This window comes from Lissotriton helveticus, chromosome 3_1 (assembly GCF_964261635.1).
Source record: "Lissotriton helveticus chromosome 3_1, aLisHel1.1, whole genome shotgun sequence".
NCBI classification, from domain to species: Eukaryota; Metazoa; Chordata; class Amphibia; order Caudata; family Salamandridae; genus Lissotriton; species Lissotriton helveticus.
The window spans coordinates 1,663,380,896-1,663,403,358 of NC_136061.1; the positions used below are offsets into that span (position 1 = coordinate 1,663,380,896).

The following is a 22,463-nucleotide window of genomic DNA, read 5'->3' on the forward strand; positions in this document are numbered from 1 at the left end:
AACCTGATATCTTATTCCTCACAGATACCTGGCTGAACAAAGAATTGGACTTTGCTACTGTGCAAGCCCTTCCACCCAATTATGCTATGCAGAGGCAAGACCGAGACGTTGGTCGTGGAGGGGGCATCGACATTATCTATAAGGTTGATTTTAAATGCTACATTATTACTAATCCCATTCCCAATTGTGAAAGCATCCTGTTTTCCATCCAGGTATCTCATGTCGCTACCATATCGGGTATTTTACTTTATCGTCCCCCAGGCCCTGATAGCCTATTCTGTCAGTCCATGCCTGAAACTGTAGCCAACTTTGCAAGCTCCCTGCCTAATTTTACGGTATTGGGAGACTTTAATATGCACTTTGATAATGCCCAACTTACCCAAATATCAGACCTTATTGAAGGGTTAGCTGCCTTCCAGCTCAATCAAAAAGTCTTAGGGCCAACACACAACAAAAGTCATTTACTGGACCCCATTTTCTCCAACATTCAAACTTTGGTGGCCTCCCAACCTATCCCACTACCCTGGTCTGACCATTTCCTGCTCGCATTCACTTGGACCAGGCAGGAAATAAGTCCACCAGCCAGGCAAACAAAAAACACTCATTTGGACCTGGTCTACACTTCCGTAGGATTTATGGGAGATTTAACTGGACACCACAAGACCAAAACCTCATCCTAACCCCATTATTGCTAATGATATATTTAATAGCTAGCTAGAGTCCTCGCTCAATACCATTCTTCCAAAAAAAAGAGACACTGATAAACACCGGCATTAACAGAAATTCCTGGTACTCCCGCGGACTCTGGAAACTTAAGCAAAAATGCAAAGTATTGGAAAGGAAGTGGAGAAAAGACTTCTCAATTAGCAATAAAGCTAAATATGGAGAAGCCATTGAACACTATAAATAAGAAATAAAATCTGTACAAAGTCGCTATTATCAAGATAAAATCACATCGGCAGTAAACTCTCCGTGAGAAATTTTCCTTATTGCTAAATCACTTTTAGCACCCCCCAAAGACTGCAGATAATCCTCAACTACGATGTGACCAGTTAGCAGAATTCTTTTCAGCCAAGATACAAACCATCTATACGTCCTTCCCTCTGGAAGGAGATTTGAAGCTGGTACCTCAAACTAACCTAATAACGGAACAGGTCCTACTGGAGGAATTTCCCCCATTGGACCAGACCTCCTTAGTAGAAATCCTGACCCACCTGAAATGGGGCTCACCCATGGACCCAGCTCCGCCCACTATTCTAAATAAGATTAGCAAGACCATCTCTTCAGCCATAGTAGATCTGATTAATGCCTCTTTTTTCACAGGAATTGTGCCTCCCCTGTGGAAACAGGCAATGGTCAAGGCTCTGCTAAAGAAACCCAATCTATACCCAGAAGAGTGGGCAAACTACTGACCCATTTCCCTGCTGCAAGGCATAAGTAAAATTGCTGAGAAGCATGTGAACTCGCCCCTTCCTGGCTTCCTGGAAAATAACAACCTGCTCCATTCTTCACAAACAAAGTTCAGATCATAGCAGAGCACCGAGACTGCACTTCTCTCGGTAGTGGAGGAAACTCGAAACATTCTTGACAGAGGAGGCTGCTCAGCAATTATTTTATTAGACCTGATCTCAACCTTCGACACAGTCAACCACTCGCTCCTGATTAGCAGACTCCAAGATGTTGAAGTTCCCAGAAGAACACTTAAATGGTTGCAGTCCTTTCTAGAAAATAGAGTTTTCTCAGTTTTTGAGGAAGATAGCATCTCCAAATTAATGCCCCTTACATGTGGAGTCCCTCAGGGATCCGCACTACGTCCCACCTTATTTAACGTCTACCTGAGCTCCCTTGCACAAATAGTCACACCGTATGGGGTGCAGATCGTCACCCTGTAGTCTCCCTGAATAAAAATGACAACTCATGATTAGCCCTTACATCCTGCTTAGAAAAAGTGGCCATCTGGATGGACACCTCATATCTGTAGCTCAATGGGACGGAAACGGAAATCATGCTTCTTGGTAACGCGGCCCCCTACAATATAGATTCCTGGTGGCTTAACCGACTGGGTCCTCCTCCTACCCCAAAAAAACATATAAAAAGCCTAGGAGTCGTACTCGACTCCAACCTAGACCTTAAGGAACAAGCTCAGAAAGTGTCAGGCACTTGTTACGGCCTTCTGCGGATGATCAGGAAAATCCTCCCCCTACTACCTTTCATGGCCAGAAGGCTGCAAGTCCAAGCACTTAATCACTTAATCCTGTCACAACTGGATTAATTGAATTTTATTTCCCTCGGAGCCCCACTTTCCACTACTAAAATACTACAGACGGTCCAAAATTCTGCAGCTCGGCTGCTCTTAAATGTCCCAAAAAGGCTTTCAGCCAAACCTGCTCTGACCTCATTGCATTGGCTTCCAATCCAGAAGAGGATTCAGTTTAAAGCTATGTGCATCGTACATAAAGCACTAGCTGGGAAAGGATCTCCGATGATTCATGCTATAATCCACCCTTACCAGCCCAAAAGAGCGTTAAGATCAGAGGGTAAATACCTACTGACAGTCCCAAAACTCAAAAGAATGAGAAGTGGAGGTCGCCTGTTTTCATATAGTGTGGCCAAGATTTGGAATCATATTCCCCTTCACATCCGCTCTCAATCTAATCACCTGTACTTCCGTAAAAAGTTAAAAACCCTCCTTTTCCCCTGATATGTTTTGAGTCTGGTATTTGCGCATTCCTTAGCTCTGGGATGCCCTCGACGTAACCAGGCGCTCTACAAGTACTTTCTCATTCATTCATTCATTCATTCATTTTTCTCATCAATGAAATATCAGCTTGTTCTATCTTTCCTGGAGTTACAGTAGTTATCTTTACGGTTTACGCACAGCAGGTTTTGTACCCATCTGAAATGCTCTCTTCGCCAATGATTTTTACTCTAAGTAAAGATCATGGGGCATATTACCAAGCAATAGCGATAATTATCGCTATTGCTTGGTTAGAGACAAAAATGTACCGCTGAGCTGCGGTGATTTTTATCGCAGATAAACCTTGGTATTACCAAGGTTTATCGCAAATGCGATAAAAAACTGCCGCAATGCATGAATATCGCTGAAAAGTCAGCGATATTCATGCATTACCGAGCTAATGCTCTTAGCCATGTTATCCACCTCCCATTGGATAACATGGCTAAGAACTGCTCAGGGCAGGTGTTAGCTTTTGGAGATATTCGCGCTTAGCGCGAATATCTCCAAAAGTTGGTAATAGGAGATAGCGATGTTAGCGACTGTTTCCAGTCGCTAACGTCTTGGCACGCCCACTCTGCATGTCATTAGTGATAAATATCACTGACATGCAAAGTGGGGCCCAAGATGGTCGCTATCTCCTAGTAGCTGTCGCTAACTGGTGTTAGCGACAGCTAGGTAATAGGGAGATAATTTTATCTCCGCTTTCGTGGCTTTTAAACCCCCTTGATAATATGCCCCCATGTTCTTTGAGTCAAACGTTTGAGGAAGTTAAGATACGCGTATGACTATTATACTACGTTGTCACTAATTTGGGAAAAAATGGCGTTTGTCTCGTTTGAAAATTGATGATGCTTGTCTAGGTAAACCAGAAATCATGTACCTGGGATCACCATAAAACCAGAAAATGCAGCTTCTAATTTTAGATGACTTGAGAAAAACACTGAGCACAAAATAACACTAATCATAGGCAAAGTAGTCCTTATTTAAAAAAATAAGTATTATATAAGCATTGATGCGCTGCAACACATAATACTTATGCATATTGTGGCAATTAAGTTGGAGTAGGCACGTTTATGAACAGTGCTTAAAAATAAAAATCAGTACCATGAAATAGAAATATTTAATAAATATAGTGGTAAGTGAATGTAAATGCACAAAAACAATCCCCTGAGGCATTTTCTTCTTTCTATGTGTGCTGCAGAATGCAGAACGCAGAACACAGAGAAAAGGGAAAAATGAGAACTAAAGATATCACTCCTCCTTATGCCTCCCCTGGGAAGGTGTAGCATTCAGACACATTCCCAGGTCTACCAGTATTGATAAATCTGAGAATGCTTCAGAATCCATGGGTGGATGCATGGGAACTCCACTGTCCCCCCAGCGTACAAGCAGGCATCCACTTCAGTTAGTGTTTTTGTGGCAACTTTGTCTGTCAGCACGCATTTGTTTGTGTGTCACCAAATGACAGTTTACCACATGCAAGGCATCCTTCGTGAAGTCCCCATGCAGTGATTAAAGCCTGACCTCCGCCTTCCACTCCTCAGCCCATAATGAACAGTTGCCAGCATTGTTCGATACTTGGCATCAATGCAATCACTTTTGCAGATTAGCCGGTCCATAGTACATGAGCAGTGAAAACGACTCCTTCCCTGTGAACGGTGAGTGGTTTGACGGCCTCACTATGCGAAATTTAAGAAGAAACCCAGAGGAGTAAAGCGTGATATAGCGCTTAGCTTTCTGCTTGTGTGGAGACTTGAGTCCCTTCCATGCGACAGAGCACTATTGTGTACCGTGCATCCATGTAGTCAATTATTTAATAGGCACATCCAATCAAGGCAGAATGCAAGTCTCTTGGCCATCACTCAATCCTAGGGTCGTTGAAAAGTGGAAACACCTGTTGACCTATAAACTGTCACACAGAACGTCAACCATCCAGCACAGGAAGTAAGGCAGATCAGCCACTCAAGTCACGTGTTCTTTTTTTCCTTTTCCTCAAGTTCCATTAAAGAGAGATTGGTAATCTTCTTCAGGAGATGCTTAATTGGACTTTAGGTGAGGAGAACATTCAGATGTCTGAGAGTTTAGAAGAGCAGAGCTCCCCATCTTAAGTCATATAAGCAGATACCACTGATGAAATAGAGGCAACACTTCCGTTAAGGTGGTGCACTGTCAGCAAAGTTAAATGCTTTTAAAAGATTGGAATACGAAGACAGCAAGGAATAATAACAATGCAAACCAAAGTTGGAGCTAATTGGGATCATCAGGTGGTACCTTATGCACTCTGGTTAGCCTCGGTGGACGTTATTTGCCATTATTTTCTATGTATCTTCTTAGATGCTGATCATGTACAGGAAACGTTTCCCTGTGCTCTTAGGCGACATGAGTGTTCGCTTTTATTCTTTCCACTGCCCCATCTCTTCTCCCTAATTCCCATCGTCCCTCACTTTCTCAATTCTTCCCAACCTCCTTCCCTTTCTCTCTTCCACCTTCTGTCCCTTTCCTTTACTTCTTCTTCTTTAGTTTGAATGTTTAGCCTCTTAAAAAAACGCTCTATGGGCCATATTATCAAGCAAGGGCGATACATTATCGCCGCTTTTATCGGCAGGAAACTGCAGCTAGAGCAGCGATAATGGGCTTGAAAATATGTCCTTGTGAATTCCCATAGAAGCCCAGGTTCTGGTGGTAACCTGGGCTTCTATGGGAATTCACAAGGGCATATTATCAAGCCCATTATCGCCGCTTTAGCGGCAGTTTCCTGCCGATAAAAGTGGCGATAATGTATCACCCTTGCTTGATAATATGGCCCCTAGTCTTCAGAAACATATTTCTTTTAAAAATGTATGAAGCCTTTGTTCAACTTGCCAAATATATATTGGTAGTGATCCTAGTTATGGGTGCAATGAATGCTTGTTTTTTCATCCACCTTTTATCTATTCCCCCCATAGTTGCACCAATTTCAAGCCTACATATCAGGTACATGTATTTTTATCATAGTACTGCCCCATTTACCTAATCTCCCCACTTTATAATAAAACCAGTAACATCACAATATGTTGTGTTTAAAAAAAAACAAGTCATAACACTTCAGCAGACTTTCAATAACTTATATTGCACAACTATTCACCAAACTACAATTTATACCAAAAAACAAATTAATATTAATCACATAGGCGACACCTAATGAATTCACCAATGCTTGTTATTGCCTATTTATACAGTGAGCAACAGATGGCAACTTCCGCAACATCCTTATGTCTGAAAGATAAGGCATAAGCTAGAGAGTAGGCTGAAGCAAACCAACGAGGACTAAGGGGGCAGAATTCATATTATTACCAATATTCTCAAATGCAAGAACAACTTGTTGCTCATCACCCCCTTCTTCTAAACATGATAGAAACGGGTGGGTTCTTTTTTAATTATTGCAATTAGAAAAAGACTAGGACTAGGGAGCTTCCAAACAAGTCTAAGACCATTGCTTTTGTTTTTTTTGTGTAGGCTGTGATTTTAGAGGGTCAACCAAAAAAAGGCAGTGGGAAGGAAAATGACCAGAACCAATAGGTGCCCCATGCAAATAAAATAGGTACCATTGTCAATAGTAGTAACACCTATCACCTCACCTGTTCCCCTTTAAATGGTACTAAAATCAAGACACAGACCATGCCCTATGAAAGCATTTAGCCCACTTACACTATGCAATCCACACAGTAGGTTCTGAGTCACAAACCTTTTGCTATCAGTAGGTGTGACTCACTCTTGTAGTTTTCCTGGCTTACTCCTGCAATTCAAGCGTACGTCAGTAGTACTACAAGAGTAAGTCACACCTATATTTGTGAATCTGGCCCGTAGACTTAAAAGGCAGCTGCATCGGTTCAATTCCTGCCAGGGGATCCTGTGTGAATGCAGATGAGGAAAGCCTGTAAACAGAGGTAGATTACAATGATGAAGGCTTGTATCAAAGGAGCTACAGAAACATTTCTACATAAATCAGACTCCGCTTGCCAGCTTGTAAATACGACAGAGATATATCTCATTCTAGGCATTTGCTCTTAAACTGTGTTGATGTTAATTGAGTTTTTAATTTTTACAATATAGAATTACACTAGTCAGAAGTCATACGAGATACAATATGTATAACATGTTACATCATAGACCGGAAGCTAAAGGCAACTGGAACAAGTGGAGCTTGCTACCAGCACTGGTTCTAGTTTCAGTTTCAAGTTACTTTCTAGTTTTTGATGCGACCCACGATAACTTCTTTTCTAATAACCATAAGGGTCCAGGAGCCAATTCACAAAATAGACTCGTAAACCAACACCTGTACACAAATTCCTGTTCACAGATGTACACCCACTAGTTTGGGAAATTCACATACATTCCAATGAGTTTGTTCGGCAAACTGATCCAGTCACTGCTGTTCTGAGATACTACTGGGAATGTCATGTGGCATTCAGTTTCCTTAGGTGGAGTTGCACGCACAGCACAACTCTGCATTAGGTTAAGCGAGTGTGCAAGGTAAATGTTCATTTTTTTTCATTTTCTTTTTTTCCCCAAAGAAACATTTCCCATTACAGACCCATGAAGTTTGACAGTACTCCTTTTCCCCTTGCCAACATGGAACGAATTTCACTCTAGGCCTTTAAGTGGAGTAAATCTCCAACCATTTCCAGCCTGGCCTGGGAGGGGATCAAAAAGGAATCAGTGAATGTCCCCCGAACTTATGAGTTCACAAACTCTCAAGGCAACCCACACCTTGATCCATCCAATCTTCACTCCTTAAGTTCACTTTACCATCGTGAAACCTTTTGTGCCTGCCAGGTGCTCTTTTGTTGATACTCGACAGGCATGAATAGTGTGGTAAATGCTTCTATGTATTTTCCCTCTCTACCACTTTATGAGAATGTCCTGTGACATCATGGAAAGTTAGTGTGCCTCCCTGTGTAAAGATTGTCAGTTGGTCATCTGAGGCTGAGGAGCTGGTAGCTCTCTCCTGGTGGGGTTTCTCCCTGTAACTTACTATCCTGTAACCTGCCACCTAACTACCTGTCAATAAAGAGGGATCTTCCACTACACTTGGACTACGCAACATTTGTTTGTGTACTACAATTTGGCGACGTTTCTTGGACTAACCTACGCTGCAAGAGAAGAGGTTTGAAACTCAGCATTAAGGAAACCAAGGACTGTTTTGGGATTATGACAGAAGTAAGTTTCTATTCTTTTGTAATTGGAGAAACGCCCAGCAAACCCCACCAGTGTCCTTTTCACCCTGGACAGCCTGCACCCTGGGCGTTTAAGTGAAGGAGCCAACTGCTATCTTGCTGTCATCTGGAGATCGTATACCTCCAGCAACAAAAGCATCTGAGATTCATCTGGCCTGATCACCCTGCTGTTTCTCTATAGTTTTTGCACTGTGACAGTTTGCCCAGCGCTAGCAGTACTCTTCACAACTGCCAACATCAGTGAGTGTCCCTTTTGTCCTGGAATTGCCCAGCACCAGCGCTTTCCTTCACAACTGCTACCATCGGTGTTTTTACAGAGCAGCTGGCTGAACTGCTACCATCGGTGCAGAGAGCAGTGAGCAGTTACATCTTTCTTTTCAAGCAAACTACGTTTATATATTACACATTCTGAGCACTTTGTAAATGTGTTTCAGTGTTTGTGCTTTTACAGTGACAGTGTCTGCACCTAATGGTTCTCGAGAATTTTCCGGGAGGAATCAGCTGTGCGAGTCCTTAGTGACATGATGACTCTCCTTTGGTGAGCACTAGGATATTTGTGCGGGGTCAGAGACTAAGTAATTTTTCTGTGGTGAGCACAATTTAGTTTCTCAAAGTAGGCCCTTCAACATAACAAACGGAAGCACATTGTTTAAATTCAAAGTCACGCGCATCTCACCATTCTCTCAGTGCCGCGTAGAAGCAGCGCGAACTCTGCATGACGTTCGTCTTCTCTGGTTCGACACAGCTGACCAGTGACTCCTGCATGCAACAACGCGCCGGGAGCCACACGGTACCACGTCAAGAAGCGTGCCCCCATTTTGTTTACAGTCAGTGCGCAGGTCTTCTCATTGCGCATGAGTGCGTCTGCTGCTGCCACTTAATATGGGTAGCGGAAGGTCAAAAAAAAATTTAAAAAAATGGAACGTTTTCACCACTTCACGGGTTACGTGACTTTTCAGTGTCTGCATATTTCAAGTCCTCTTTGGGTTTCAAAGCTTCATATTGCACTGCGCATTAAGTCAGTTGGATGTTTTGTTTCCGTGGGCGTTGGATCTCCTGGACTACTTTCCTCGCCTTGCCTGCACGTCACCTGGTGTCAAGTCACGCTTCGGAGCTTATGGACAATCCTGGCTATGAAGATCTCGGGTGAGAAATCGCTCACCGGAGCTAAAAACTTTTTGTTTTTTTTCTCTTCATTTGCCTATGCTTTACATTATTTGTATTTCTGTGTATGTTATAGGTTGGTATGTGTGTTGGGCATAATGAATTGTTCTATTCACCTTTGGGAGGTTGTAGTATGTCATTGTGGTGAACTTTTTAGTATCTCTGTGCATGTTGTGGATGGGTGTATGTTTTGACTATATTGCGTCTGTTGTTGTGGTTGCTTTGACATACACCTAGAGTTACACAGAACTCTCTCAGCGTGACCTAGTACATAGTCAATGTCATATAGGAGATGTTGTAGTTTTGGTCTCACAGGGTGTGTATCCTGTGTTTCACCCTGCTTGGGCAGCTAGGGTGTTTGTGTCTTATCTTACCCCATCCATGTACTTAGGGTTAGTACTTATGATGTACCCTTATTTAAGGGGAGTTGTGGGGTTGTGCTGCCAGTCAGTGCCTAATTTTTTTGTTTCCTAGGGTCTTGTTGTTACTCTTTGGAGAAGTTACGTTGCGCACTTTCACGTGGTGTACCCTTTTATTAGGGGAGGTTGTCTGCTTATTTTACTCCAAAGTTTCAAAGATTAGTGTTCTTTGTGTACCCTTTTTCTGGGGAAGGTGGTGTGCGTTGTCAGCGCCGCCATTTGGTGATGTTATCTTGAACAATTTCTACATTGTTCAATGGTGTACCCTTTTGTTAGGGGAGGTTGTTCGGTTGGTCTAAGTCACATCACTCTACGTGGGTTGTCGGGGTGCGTTGTCAGCGCTACCTCTTGGTGTAGTTGTGCCACTATTGTCAGTGTGTGGCTACTGTCTACTTTGTTCAAGGGGTGTTTGTTTCCTCTTGTGTACCCTTTTCTGGGGAGTTGTTTTGTTCCACAGTTTAAAGATTGCCTTACTTGGTGTACCCTTGAATGGGAGGTTGTTAGTGCACGTCATGCACTAGTCTTTATCGCAAGGTTTTTCTTTTTCTGTGTAGGTTGCTATGTTCATCTTATTGTGCTTATTTCCATCTGCACTGATTTTGTCATTAAGTTGTTACACCCTGCTTGGTTTGCCAGGTTCGCTACCTTTGTTTTATTAAGGAGGGTGGATGGGCATGTTATGTAATTTGCATTTAGTTCATCTGTGTATCTTATGTTTATCTTTTTACATGCCTCTTTTTATTGTCCTTTGTTTCTGCTTTCACGCTTGAGTTTCCTGCTTTTCAAATCGTCTCTTGACTAGCTCTTGTGTCTACAGTCTCTTCTGATTCCTTCTGCTCCGTCTTGACTTCTTATTTGCTGTTGTTTGTTAACGGAAGAGGATGTGTGGTAAATGCTTCTATGTATTTTCCCTCTCTACCACTTTATGAGAATGTCCTGTGACATCATGGAAAGTTAGTGTGCCTCCCTGTGTAAAGATTGTCAGTTGGTCATCTGAGGCTGAGGAGCTGGTAGCTCTCTCCTGGTGGGGTTTCTCCCTGTAACTTACTATCCTGTAACCTGCCACCTAACTACCTGTCAATAAAGAGGGATCTTCCACTACACTTGGACTACGCAACATTTGTTTGTGTACTACAAATAGAGCTCTTGTTGGTTTTAAATGTAGGTTTATTATAGCATAAATGACTTTGTGAATGAGGACCCCATTGTTCTATTTTATAATACGAACATTTGCGTTTATTTCATTTGCATTCATTGTGTCATCGTACAAGGAACCCTCCAATAAGCTTTGGAAATACTTTTCACATAAAGAAATATAATTATCAATAAAATAAAAAGTATCTTACGAATTTGAAGATCCAGGTAAAGGTTCAATGAATTCAGTAATATCATAGCCCATTGGTATTAAATCATATTTACTAATAGCTGCAATGAAAAGAAATAGGAAGAGCATTAAATTGCGTACCGGGAAATTCACATATTTTAACAGTCTAAAATGTTTTTAATGAAGGGAAAATAGGACTGGTCCCCTGAGTGTGAAAATGGGTCCATGAGATTTTAGTATGGGTCTGTGTAACTTACTCTTGTAGAGCACCTTGCTTACTCCTGAATTCCAGGAGTAAGTCAAGTATAAACCAGGCCCACATTCTTTCTATCCATTGTTGGGTGTGTTCATGCATTTCTATAGTGGTCCCGCGTGTTTTTGGAACACAGTGTACACACATTTAAACCATTGCAGGTATTCTGAATGTATTTCCAATTGACTAGAGGTAAAGGGGTTGCTATTCCATGCCAGTTTGTGTTAGTGACAATAGAGAGAGGTGGTATATTCTTCTTCCGCACCTTGAGGTGTATAACTGCTCGATGAAGCGTACTCCCGAAGGTGAATATAACCGCAGCCGAGACTCCTCTGTCACAGCCAATGGTCGCAGTGTAGAGTCTCTTGCAGGAAAACATATTAGCCTCCTAGACTAACTAGCCACTGCCGGGTCTAATAGTGGTATGAACTTGGTTATTTGAAGATGGTATATCTAACCTCCCTAACATCCTTGTCAACATGCTCCTGCATCTCAATGTACCTCCAACTTGGGAGTATATTTTCAGTGCCTACAACTGGTGGTAGAACTTCTGCGAGCAGTGAGGAGAAGTGGTGGATGTTTCCACTAGACGTATATTTCCCAACAGGGTCTTCCTAACTTGAATATAACTACCTTGAAGGACAAGCCTAAAATCCTAGGTAATCAAAATACAGAATTCTAAATGTAATGGATTTCCACTATCGTTTTAGTGAGGGTAGAAAAAGGTGTATAATAGCAAATAGAAGTTCTTTCATCTCAGTAATAAATGAGGTAGTATATAGCTACGATTTTACATCAACTTGTAGAATTAACTGTGTTGCATGAAATTATTAAAGATGACAAACGTAGCAATTTTATGAAAATGCGAATGTTCTCATATTTACAAAACTTTATCTGAAGGCAAAAAATCCCACTTAGAAAGTATTTAAGTGAAATTTTTGCAGGATCCTCGCCAGTTATGTGATGTCTTTTAACTCGCGAAATACATGAAGGTGCAAAGATGGCAAATTAAAAAAACCTTACCAAAGTTGACAAAAGTCAAGTTGTCAAATTTGAAGATCCCTAAAAGTGGTCCTTCTGGAAGGTGTTCACAATAGCAAATTAATTTTTTCTGTTGTAGGATATCTCATTGCAACTCTGAAGGAACTCCTGGCTATTCATGGTATGTTGTGTGTGTGCATGGAAGGATATAAGAACGGTGATTTTGAGTGGCAGTGCTTTGGTTGTATGTTGTATGTTGAGGTAAGTCTATAGCCATTTATTGTGGGAATGGTCTGGTGAGTCTGCGTTTGGCATAAGCTTTTATTGTAGACTACAAATACAATGCATATTGTGGACCGTCTCGGATTATTAAAAGTGCACAGTGGATTAAAGTGAGAATTTAATGTTTTGTGGTAGTCGTTGAAAGTGTCATTAGAAAAGCCAGTGGATCCAGTCCAGGAAAGATGGTGACATTATTGATTTTTAATTAGTTTTTATTATTGCAAGCATATGCCCAAAAAATAAAAACAAGGAAAACAAGCCAGAGCCCAAACATGGCGGTAATAGGCTTACAATACAAAATCAGATTTAAAAAATAACCATTGCATATTATTTTAGTACACCAGTGAACATGCTTTGATTCAGGCAAGTGTACTTACAATAGGTGTATACACTACAGATCCATGGAGTTACTGCAAATATTGTAACCCGGATTTGGCCAGTTCCTTTGTCCCCAGCCAAATCTGGATTACTGGGCCACTTGGAATGAGGCTCTAGGAAAACTAGCCAGCCCAAGCGTCTGGCTGACTGGGAAAGTGGTAGGCTGTTCTCGTGAAGGTTGGGTCTAGTGTGGCTAGCTGGGTCGTTTGAAAAATGAAGGCAATAGAGGCAGTTGTCTACAGGACGCCTGTGACTGGCATGTCTTGGGCACCTTTTTAGGAGACTTGATGTGTGCTTACTAGCCTGGGGCAACCGAAAATGTTACTCCTATAACCCTCATTCTGGCCTGTGCAAGGATACCAAATGATAAAATGGTCTCAGGGAAAATCAGCTACTGCGCATGTCAGTTTCCCTCCCCTTTCTGTGATTCACATGTCCGATTGGGGGAAAATAAGTGGATGCAGTTTTACTGCAGGTTAAATCTACACCTTTCCCTATCACCGACCTGCCAAAGTCTAAAGGGCTCATTATGATGGCAGAAGGACCGCCACCGCCTCGCCGGCGGTGGTGGTCCCTCCGCCATCTGACTCACCTTTCCCCTTGGCACATTAGGATGGCAGGGGAATCGCTTTGTGACAATGCGGGCGCAAATTCCGCCCTCCATGCTTCCGTCACAGGCAATCATCACGATTGCCTGGTGGAACGGTCAGCATGGGTAAAATGGCGGCGCTCACCATATTACAATGCTGGCGTCAGCCAGCCTTTCCTTGGCGCCATGGAAAGGCTTGTGGTGGTTGGGTTTTGGGGCCTGTGTGGGGGGAGGGTGTATGTGCACTGGGGGTACCCATGGTACCCCCCTACGTTGGCAGGCACTGCGTGGTGCCTGACACATTTTGCATGGAAATGTACAACATGCGATTTCCAACACCGCGGCGGTGCTGCAGCCAGCAGCACCATCTGCAATGTAAAATCGCTGGATGCGTCCGCCACCATGGCGGTCACATCGCGATGGAGGTGTGGGCCGCCGACTTACAGGTGGGCGGTCCCGTACCGGCTACGATGGCGGGCGGACTCAAGTCCACCCGCCATAGTAATCGGCCCCAATATGTGGAGTTAATGCCCTGTGGAAATTCCTCCAGGTTACACATGGACAACATTTTGGGCCAAAAAATGTTTTAGAACTACTAAAGGCACGCCCCTTTCAAGTACAGTGATGCGTGAAAAGGGGCTAAACTTACAAGGCGATGAAAAGCCACACAAGGTGGCTTTGCGTGGCCTTGTAAATATGGGTCAGCACACTGCGTTTCGGTGCATCAAAAAAAGTTATGTATCAGCAGAGCAAGGGGCTTGTAAATGAGTCCCTTTGTGTGAACGATAGCTGCATTGAGATGCCATTCGCTTTGCTATCACTTGTATGTTTTTTTAATTTCATTTGCTAATAGATCCCGGTTGTGGAGATCACCTGTTGTACTTTGGTAGCCCTTCCATCAAGGAACACGAGGCATTCGCTAATAGCGAGCAACACATGGTTTTCTTTTTCCTATCTTGCCACATCCATGCATGTTTTTAGCAAATGTTCAGTATAATGGATGCGTCATAGTCACAACATTATGACGCATCCCTGAGCTCTGCTCTGCTGCAAAATTGGCTGTATGCGCCAACGCAGGCACCCTTACGCCGTGGTGAAATCACAAGAGATGTATTCCTCTTTCTATGCATGCTGCAGAATACAGAACGCCTAGAAAGAGGGAAAAACAAGGAGAAATACAAGTATTTTTCCTTGTTGCACTCGTAGGATTCAGACGCATTCCCAGGTTCACGAAACGCTGTAAATCCAGGAATGCGGCAGAATCCGCCTGAGAAAACGCACAGCAACACCCGTGGCGTGGCAAACCCCTTTTATGCAAAGTGCTGCGTGGAAAAAGGGCCATGTATACAAGGCCACGAAAAGCCACGCAGGGTGGCTTTACGTGGCCTTGTAAATATGGAGCACCACACTGCGCCGCACGTGCGTTAAAAAAAGTGACGCACCTGCGGCGCAAGGTGCTTGAAAATATACCCCAGGGTTTTAGAGAGGAGAGATTATGAGCTATATAAATAGGTTTCAGCCTATTGCAGAATTAAACTTTTCATATTTCTTGAGAGGATGCCATGAAAGCAGAGATGCATCAGAGGTGTAACACCCATTCTAGAAATCTAGTGATATTTGCACGGCCCCTCCTCAAAAAAGACCACCTCCTCCACATATTGGAGGAAGTCAACTTGGCCTCTGCTGCTTCTTGTGTATGTGGAAACCTATGCTCTAGCAACCTTTTGTGTCACAACTGGGATTAATTGGGCCACAACAGGAGGCTTATATTGGTACCTGGCTTGGAGTCATCACTGAGGACACTAGTCCCTGAATATAGGGCCAGGAGGTTCATTTTCCATCTGAGCCCATGTTTTAAGAGTGATTTATTAGTATGCTCTACTGGCTGATTTGAAAATTCTCGTCAATGTCCGCAAAACAGGTTTCTACCCCAATCCCTGAGTCCACAGAACGCTGCAAGTCAAACAAAGCGCCCTCCTCATGGACCGTCCCCAAGTTATGAACCCCCAGTTACTTTCTCAGCATCCCAATCTCCGTCTCCAAGGGAAACTGCGATTGTCTCCTAAGGACATCTCATGGTCCTGTACCCAGTGGTCCAGATATTTATAACAGTCTGCAGGATCCATAATCCTGTCACAACATCACAATATTGATAGCCGTGTCACATAGCAAACCTTCAAACAGTGCAAATGCGGCACATAGCTGACCTTCAAACACAGCAAATGCGGGCACATAGCTGACCTTCAAACACAGCAAATATGGGCACATAACAAACCTTCAAACAGAGCAAATACGGGCACATAACAAACCTTCAAACAGAGCAAATACGGGCACATATCTGACCTTCAAACACAGCAAATGCGAGCACATATCTGACCTGCAAATCTGACCTTCAAACACAGCAAATACGTGCACATATCTAACCTTCAAACACAGCAAATGCGGCCACATATCTGATCTTCAAACACAGCAAATGAAGGCACATAGCTGAGCTAAAAACACAGCAAATATGGGCACATAAACCGTCAAACAGAGCAAATACGGGCACATTTCTGACCTTCAAACACAGCAAACACGGGCACATATCTGACCTGCATATCTGACCTTCAAACACAGCAAAAACAGGCACATATCTGACCTTCAAACACAGCAAATGCGGGCACATATCTGACCGTCAAACACAGCAAATGCGAGCACATAGCGGACCTTCAAACACAGCAAATATGGGCACATAACAAACCTTCAAACAGAGCAAATATGGGCACATATCTGACCTTCAAACACAGCAAGCGCGGGCACATATCTGACCTGCATATCTGACCTTCAAACACAGCAACTACGGGCACATATCTGACCTGCAAACACAGCAAATGCGGGCACATATCTGACCTTCAAAATCAGCAAATACGGGCACATATCTGACCTTCAAACAGCAAATATTGGCATATATCTGACCTTCAAACACAGCAAACGTGGGCACATATCTCACCTTCAAACTCAGCAAATACGGGCACATATCTGTGGTCCAGATATTTATAACAGTCTGCAGGATCCATAATCCTTTCACAACATCACATTATTGAAAGTCATGTCACATAGCAAACCTTCAAACAGTGCAAATGCAGCACATATCTGACCTTCAAACACAGCAAATGCGGGCACATATCTGACCTTCAAACACAGCAAATGCAGGCACATATCTGACCTTCAAAATCAGCAAATACGGGCACATATCTGACCTTCAAACAAAGCGAATACGGGCACATATCTGTGGTCCAGATATTTATAACAGTCTGCAGGATCCATAATCCTTTCACAACATCACACTATTGAAAGCCATGTCACATAGCAAACCTTCAAACAGTGCAAATGCAGCACATATCTGACCTTCAAACACAGCAAATGCGGGCACATATCTGACCTTCAAACACAGCAAATGCGGGCACATATCTGACCTTCAAACACAGCAAAATGCAGGCATATATCTGACCTTCAAACACAGCAAATAAGGGAACATATTTGTCCTCCGCCGTGGAAGAGAAACAATCCTGTAGTGTTAAAGTGAAGAGTAAAACTTTCAGGTTTCTCTTTATAGTCTGTGAAGTAAAAAAAGAAAAATACAAGGTTTTAGATATATATTTCCAGTCTCTCAAAGATCATGGTTCTACAATGTACGCATTGTGTTACATACATAAGCAGCATCACATTGAAATGAGCAAGAAGCAGCTCTAGTTTACAGGCATTGGCATTTCTTAGCACTAACAAACTGAGGGGCAGATTTACAAACCCCTTGCGCCAACTTTACGCCGCTGTTGCATCACTTCTGGGACGCAGCGGCTTTGTAAACAATGTGCCACGATGCAACATATTTACAACGTGATGCATTTAGGGAGATGCGTCACGTTGTAAAGCCCTGCGCCACATTATACCTACGTCAGGTATAATGTATGCAGGGTGGGCGTTCCGTCCCAAGGAAGCCTCGTAAAAGTGACTCAGTAAAATCTACAAGATTTCACTGAGTGACTTTTACGATGCCACTGCGTCAAAACCTTGCACCTTCTCGATGCAGGCACAAGGAGTGACGCAGGATGGTCGGAATAAGCATTGCTGGAGTTGCGTTGTGCTTACGACACAACCCCAGCAATGCGTTGCCTTTCCGACAAAAGATGCATCACTGTCTGTCCTTGCGCCACGGTGCGCCGCATAGTAAATGCGGTGCATCCATGGTGGCGCAAAGCTATTTTTCCGTCACGCAAATGAACTGGCGCATCTCTGCAAATATGCAGAGGTGCGCCAGTTCTTGTAAATCTGCCTTTGAAAAGGTGTTATTAAGATTTATAAATACCGAAAAGATTAAATCAAATCACAAAGAGCCATATTCATGCTTGCTTGCATACCTGCTATCTAAAATTCGAATCTTTGCTCGATATGAGTGGGGTCACTTTCTCGTATTTAAGTAGCATGAAAATGCATGCATTTGTAACGACCAGTTTCCTCAAACAAAGGGCATTTTACGTTAAATTAAAAGGAGTTTTAGTTTTCAAAGGATTGTCTAGCAAAATACATGTTTCAGGGTAAGCACATATTTTCCCCATAGTGCCATTATACATTCCAAAAGTTTCAACGGATGAAATAAATGTGCATTCATACAGTGTTCAAATGTAATTCTAGAACTAAAACATGTTATTGTTTGCCGTTTCATGCCCCACACATTCTATTCTATGCCCTAAGATGCACATATATTTCCCCCTGCGGATGCAGCCCTGTGCCTCATGGGAACAGTCCAGCCCGAACTGCCAAGCCATGCCTTCCCTGGACCGGAAACAAGCTTCCTAGGACCGGCTTCAGGCATTTCAGCCGTCTTCAGCCAGGCTTGCGTGAATCCAGTGGCAAAGTGAGCAAGGGACTCACGTCTGAGCATACCCTGCCAACTTATGACGAACAAAGCAGTACAAAAGGGGGTGGTGATGGACTGAGCATCTGAACCAAGCAAACACTCACACCCAGTCAACAGATCTGGGTTTAATCCATCACCGTTCTTTAGCCCACTCTGCCACCCCAGTTCAGACATGGCCATATGCAAATCAGTCTGACCCTTGCCTCATGAGAACAGTCCAACCCGAACTGCCAAGCCATGCCTTCCCTGGACCGGAAAAAGCTTTCATTGGACCGGTTTCTGGCATTTCAGCCATCTTCAGCCAGGCTTGCGTGAATCCAGTGGCAAAGTGAGCAAGGGACTCACGTCTGAGCATACCCTGCCAACTTATGGCGAACAAAGCGGTACAAAAAGGGGTGGTGATAGGCGGAGCATCTGAACCAAGCAAACACTCACACCCAGTCAACAGATCTGGGTTTAATCCATCATCGTTCTTTAGCCCACTCTGCCACCCCAGTTCAGACATGGCCATATGCAAATCAGTCTGACACTGTGCCTCATGGGAAAAGTCCAGCCCGAACTGCCAAGCCATGCCTTTCCTGGACCGGAAACAAGCTTCCTAGGACCGGTTTCTGGCATTTCAGCCGTCTTCAGCCAGGCTTGCGTGAATCCAGTGGAAAGTGAGCAAGGGACTCACGTCTGAGCATACCCTGCCAACTTATGGTGAACAAAGCGGTACAAAAGGGGGTGGTGATGGACGGAGCATCTGAACCAAGCAAACACTCACACCCAGTCAACAGATCTGGGTGTAATCCATCACCGTTCTTTAGCCCACTCTGCCACCCCAGTTCAGATATGGCCATATGCAAATCAGTCTGACCCTGTGCCTCATGGAAACAGTCCAGCCTGAACTGCCAAGCCATTCCTTCCCTGGACTGGAAACAAGCTTCCTAGGACCTGTTTCTGGCATTTCAGCCGTCTTCAGCCAGGCTTGCGTGAATCCAGTGGCAAAGTGAGCAAGGGACTCACGTCTGAGCATACGCCTGCCAATTTATGGCGAACAAAGCGGTCTAAGCAAAGCATCTTTCTCCATGTCTTGTCCTCCTAATTTTGGGGACAACTACAAGATTGAGGTTAAGAGAACGAAGATCCCTTGTGGGCCGATGGGGGTAATGAGGGATTTGTTGATTTTCTGGACTGTTCCCGAATACAGTCTTATGGGCAATATACAGGGCCTTACATTTTATTCTTTCTAGAATAGGTAGCCAGTGACGGGCTTTTAAGGCTTGCTTGGCTGTTTGGTTTTAGAGATACCAAGAAGCATCCTGGCAGCACAGTTCTGAGCAACTTGGAGTTTCTTTAAAGTTGCCTTAGGCACTCCCAAATAAAGGGAGTTGCCATAATCCAGGGGTGATAAAACTAAGGCTTGGATCAGGATTTGGTTGGCAGCCATTGGAAGCAGCAGGAGGACTTTCTGAAGAGATCTAAGTATACTATAACAAACCTGTCACCTTTACTGCTTGGTGGCCAAACTTGAGAGCATTGTCTAAGCAGACACTCATGCTCTTTATCCTTGTTTTGGGGGTTAGGGGAGGACCAAGGCACCGTGGCCAAATCTGGCCATGGTCCATGTTAGAGTGGGTACCTAGAAGCATAAGTTTGGTTTTACCTCCGTTGAGTCAAAGACAGGAGTGCTCAATCCAGGAGGCAACTTTCTCTAGGCAAATCTCAAAGTCTGAGGGGAATTTGCGCACCCCATTAAGAGTTATGAACAGCTGTGTGTCATCCACATAGGTTAAAATCTTAATGCTGTGAGGTATGATAATGTCGGGCAATGGCCGCATGAACACATTAAAAAGTGTGGGGCTAAGTGAAGAGCCCTGTGGGACTCCACAATTGAGTTCCATTTTCTCAGAAAAGACGTCCCCTGAAAAAACTTGAAGAGTTCTCAAATTGAGGTAAGATTGTATCCAAGAGATCGCCTTACCTTGAAGCCCCAGCCTCCTATGTTTTTCCACTAAGATGGAAAAGTAGAATGCAGATCCTGTGATGCCCAAACAGGAGCTGGCTGGGAAAATAGCAGAGTCATTCACAGTGCTGAATGTCCCATGTGATATGGGAGAATGAGAATGGAAGAGATCATTGTCGTGGGTAGAATTTATGACTTTGACAACATGAGTGAGTGATGTTGCAATGGAGTGAATAGTACACAGCCCAGACTGGAGTTGATTTTAATGATTTGACAGAAGAGAATAAAATTAATATGTTGAATATAATATTATCAATCACCTCCAATGACCTCACTTATGATGTAACGTATGACGTGGTTGATCATATTACACACATGGTTGTATTTAAGAAGCAGATACATTTATTAAACTGACCAGTGACTTGCATTCACCAATTACTGGTCCAAAGACAAATGTTTGTACCACTGTTCTGATTTCTACAAATGAACCACCTAAAATGAAATGGATTAGTTATTAAGTACAGCTTCTTGGTATTATGCCCATTACGTATAACGTATTCCGTATTGCTTTTATAGTTTCCTCATTGATAATACAAGTTCTTGCACCTACTAGGTATCTGCTCACAGGACCACAATCAGGTTTTCAAATTCCAGGCACTGAGGGGCATATTAGCAAGAACCTCGTTAAAATTATTGCAGTTTTAGCGGCAGGAAACTGCCGCTAAAATGGCGATAATGGGCTTGCTAATATGCATTATAGAATTCCAATAGAAGCCCAGGTTAGATGGCCTGCACATCTAACCTGGGCTTCTATTAGAATTCTATAACGCATATTAGCAAGCCCATTATCGCCGTTTTAGCAACAGTTTCCTGTCGCTAAAACAGCGATAATTTTAACGAGGTTCTTGCTAATATGCCCCTGAGTTCCTTCTCTTATGTAGAGATAACTTAAGCTGTTGCTAGATAATTACTTCACTTTTGCTTGTGGGGTATCCCTACAAGATAAGATTCTAATATTAAGAAAACTCAAGGCTTTTGGGGACTGTGAAAAGCCTAGTGTAATATAGTGAGTGACTTAGTGAACAGCGTAAATGTTAAAATATGTTGTTAGTTGTGTGTTTTCGAGGGTCCATCGTTATTAGGGTAGGATTTGAAATTGGCGTTTTCCTTGCCATCGGACCATGGAAGGAAACCGGCTTGTATAATTTCACAGAGGCATATCATTTGTAATCAAGATACTTGCATATTCTGTTACTTTGGCCTCATTTAGTGTACAGTGGAATAAGGTAGATGGACAATCAATCTGGTACTGCCCTGTCAGAGGAGGGTATGCCCTCCACTACCTGGTGGAGGTCGACCCACCCTATATGGAGATTCCTTCCTCCTCAGTGAAGTTCTCCCGGTCTGCAGTGCAGCCACCATGTCAGTCTCATTTAGTCTCCCCTCAATGCTAAGCAAGCTCCATGATCTTAGGTCCCAGTTTCCCATTTCTCCAGTGCCGGATTAAACCCTATAGAGACCCCTAGGCAGTCGAAATTTCTGGCCCCCTCGCAGATTATCTCCTAATACGTTTTTAATTTTGGAGATGTCCATCACAACTGTACATTACATGTACGTAGTTTGGACCAGATTTCTTTGACAAACTAACAGCTGCCAGAAGATGAGCTTTTAGAGACAAGCAGTTATGTGGATCTGATGCAGTGTCTCTGGTTTATGTACTTTAAGTTGTCAATGAGTACATTATATTAATAACGTATTTTTATCTTTAGGGTCTTTAATGTAAAGCTTTTGTTTCTTTGAGTTGATTCATTTTTTTATCTTTTGAAAACAATTTAAGAAGGCTTGATTGTAATTTTCTTTCAACATCAAATCAAAATTATTTTGATCTGTTGTCACGGGCCCCTAAAAGGAGTGGGGCCCAGAGGCCGGTGCCTATTATGCCTATTTGGTTGTCCGGAACTGCATTTCTAATTAGTTTATAGAAACAGATTGATATACAGAAACAAACGCTCACAACGGGAGTTTGTCAGTATTAACCCCTTCACTGCGGGGCTGTTTCACCCCACTGTGATGGGGGGCGGGGGGCGCCCACAGAGCCCCGGTGCTCATGACGAGGTCAGCTCGTAATTAGCCACGGCGCTCCGGTGCTCATGACGAGCTGAGCTCGTCATGACCACGCCCGTTCCAATGGAACGCTCAGCACAGCAGGGGAATCAGCCCAGCATGCGAGCGTTCCATTTAACGGGCGCGGTCATAACGAGCTCAGCTCGTCTTG

The 22,463-nt window shown here is 43.4% G+C and overlaps 1 protein-coding gene across 1 annotated transcript in view; it reads right to left on the reverse strand.

Moving 5' to 3' along the window:
* LCT (lactase) overlaps positions 1–22,463 on the reverse strand; it is a 217,610-nt gene that overhangs the window by 134,703 nt on the left and 60,444 nt on the right. The window contains exons 4-5 of the mRNA XM_078682454.1: positions 16,834–16,939; positions 10,883–10,961 (exon numbers count right to left, since the gene is read on the reverse strand). Coding sequence (XP_078538580.1) covers positions 10,883–10,961; positions 16,834–16,939 — 185 coding nt within the window. The remainder of the gene's footprint in view (positions 1–10,882; positions 10,962–16,833; positions 16,940–22,463) is intronic.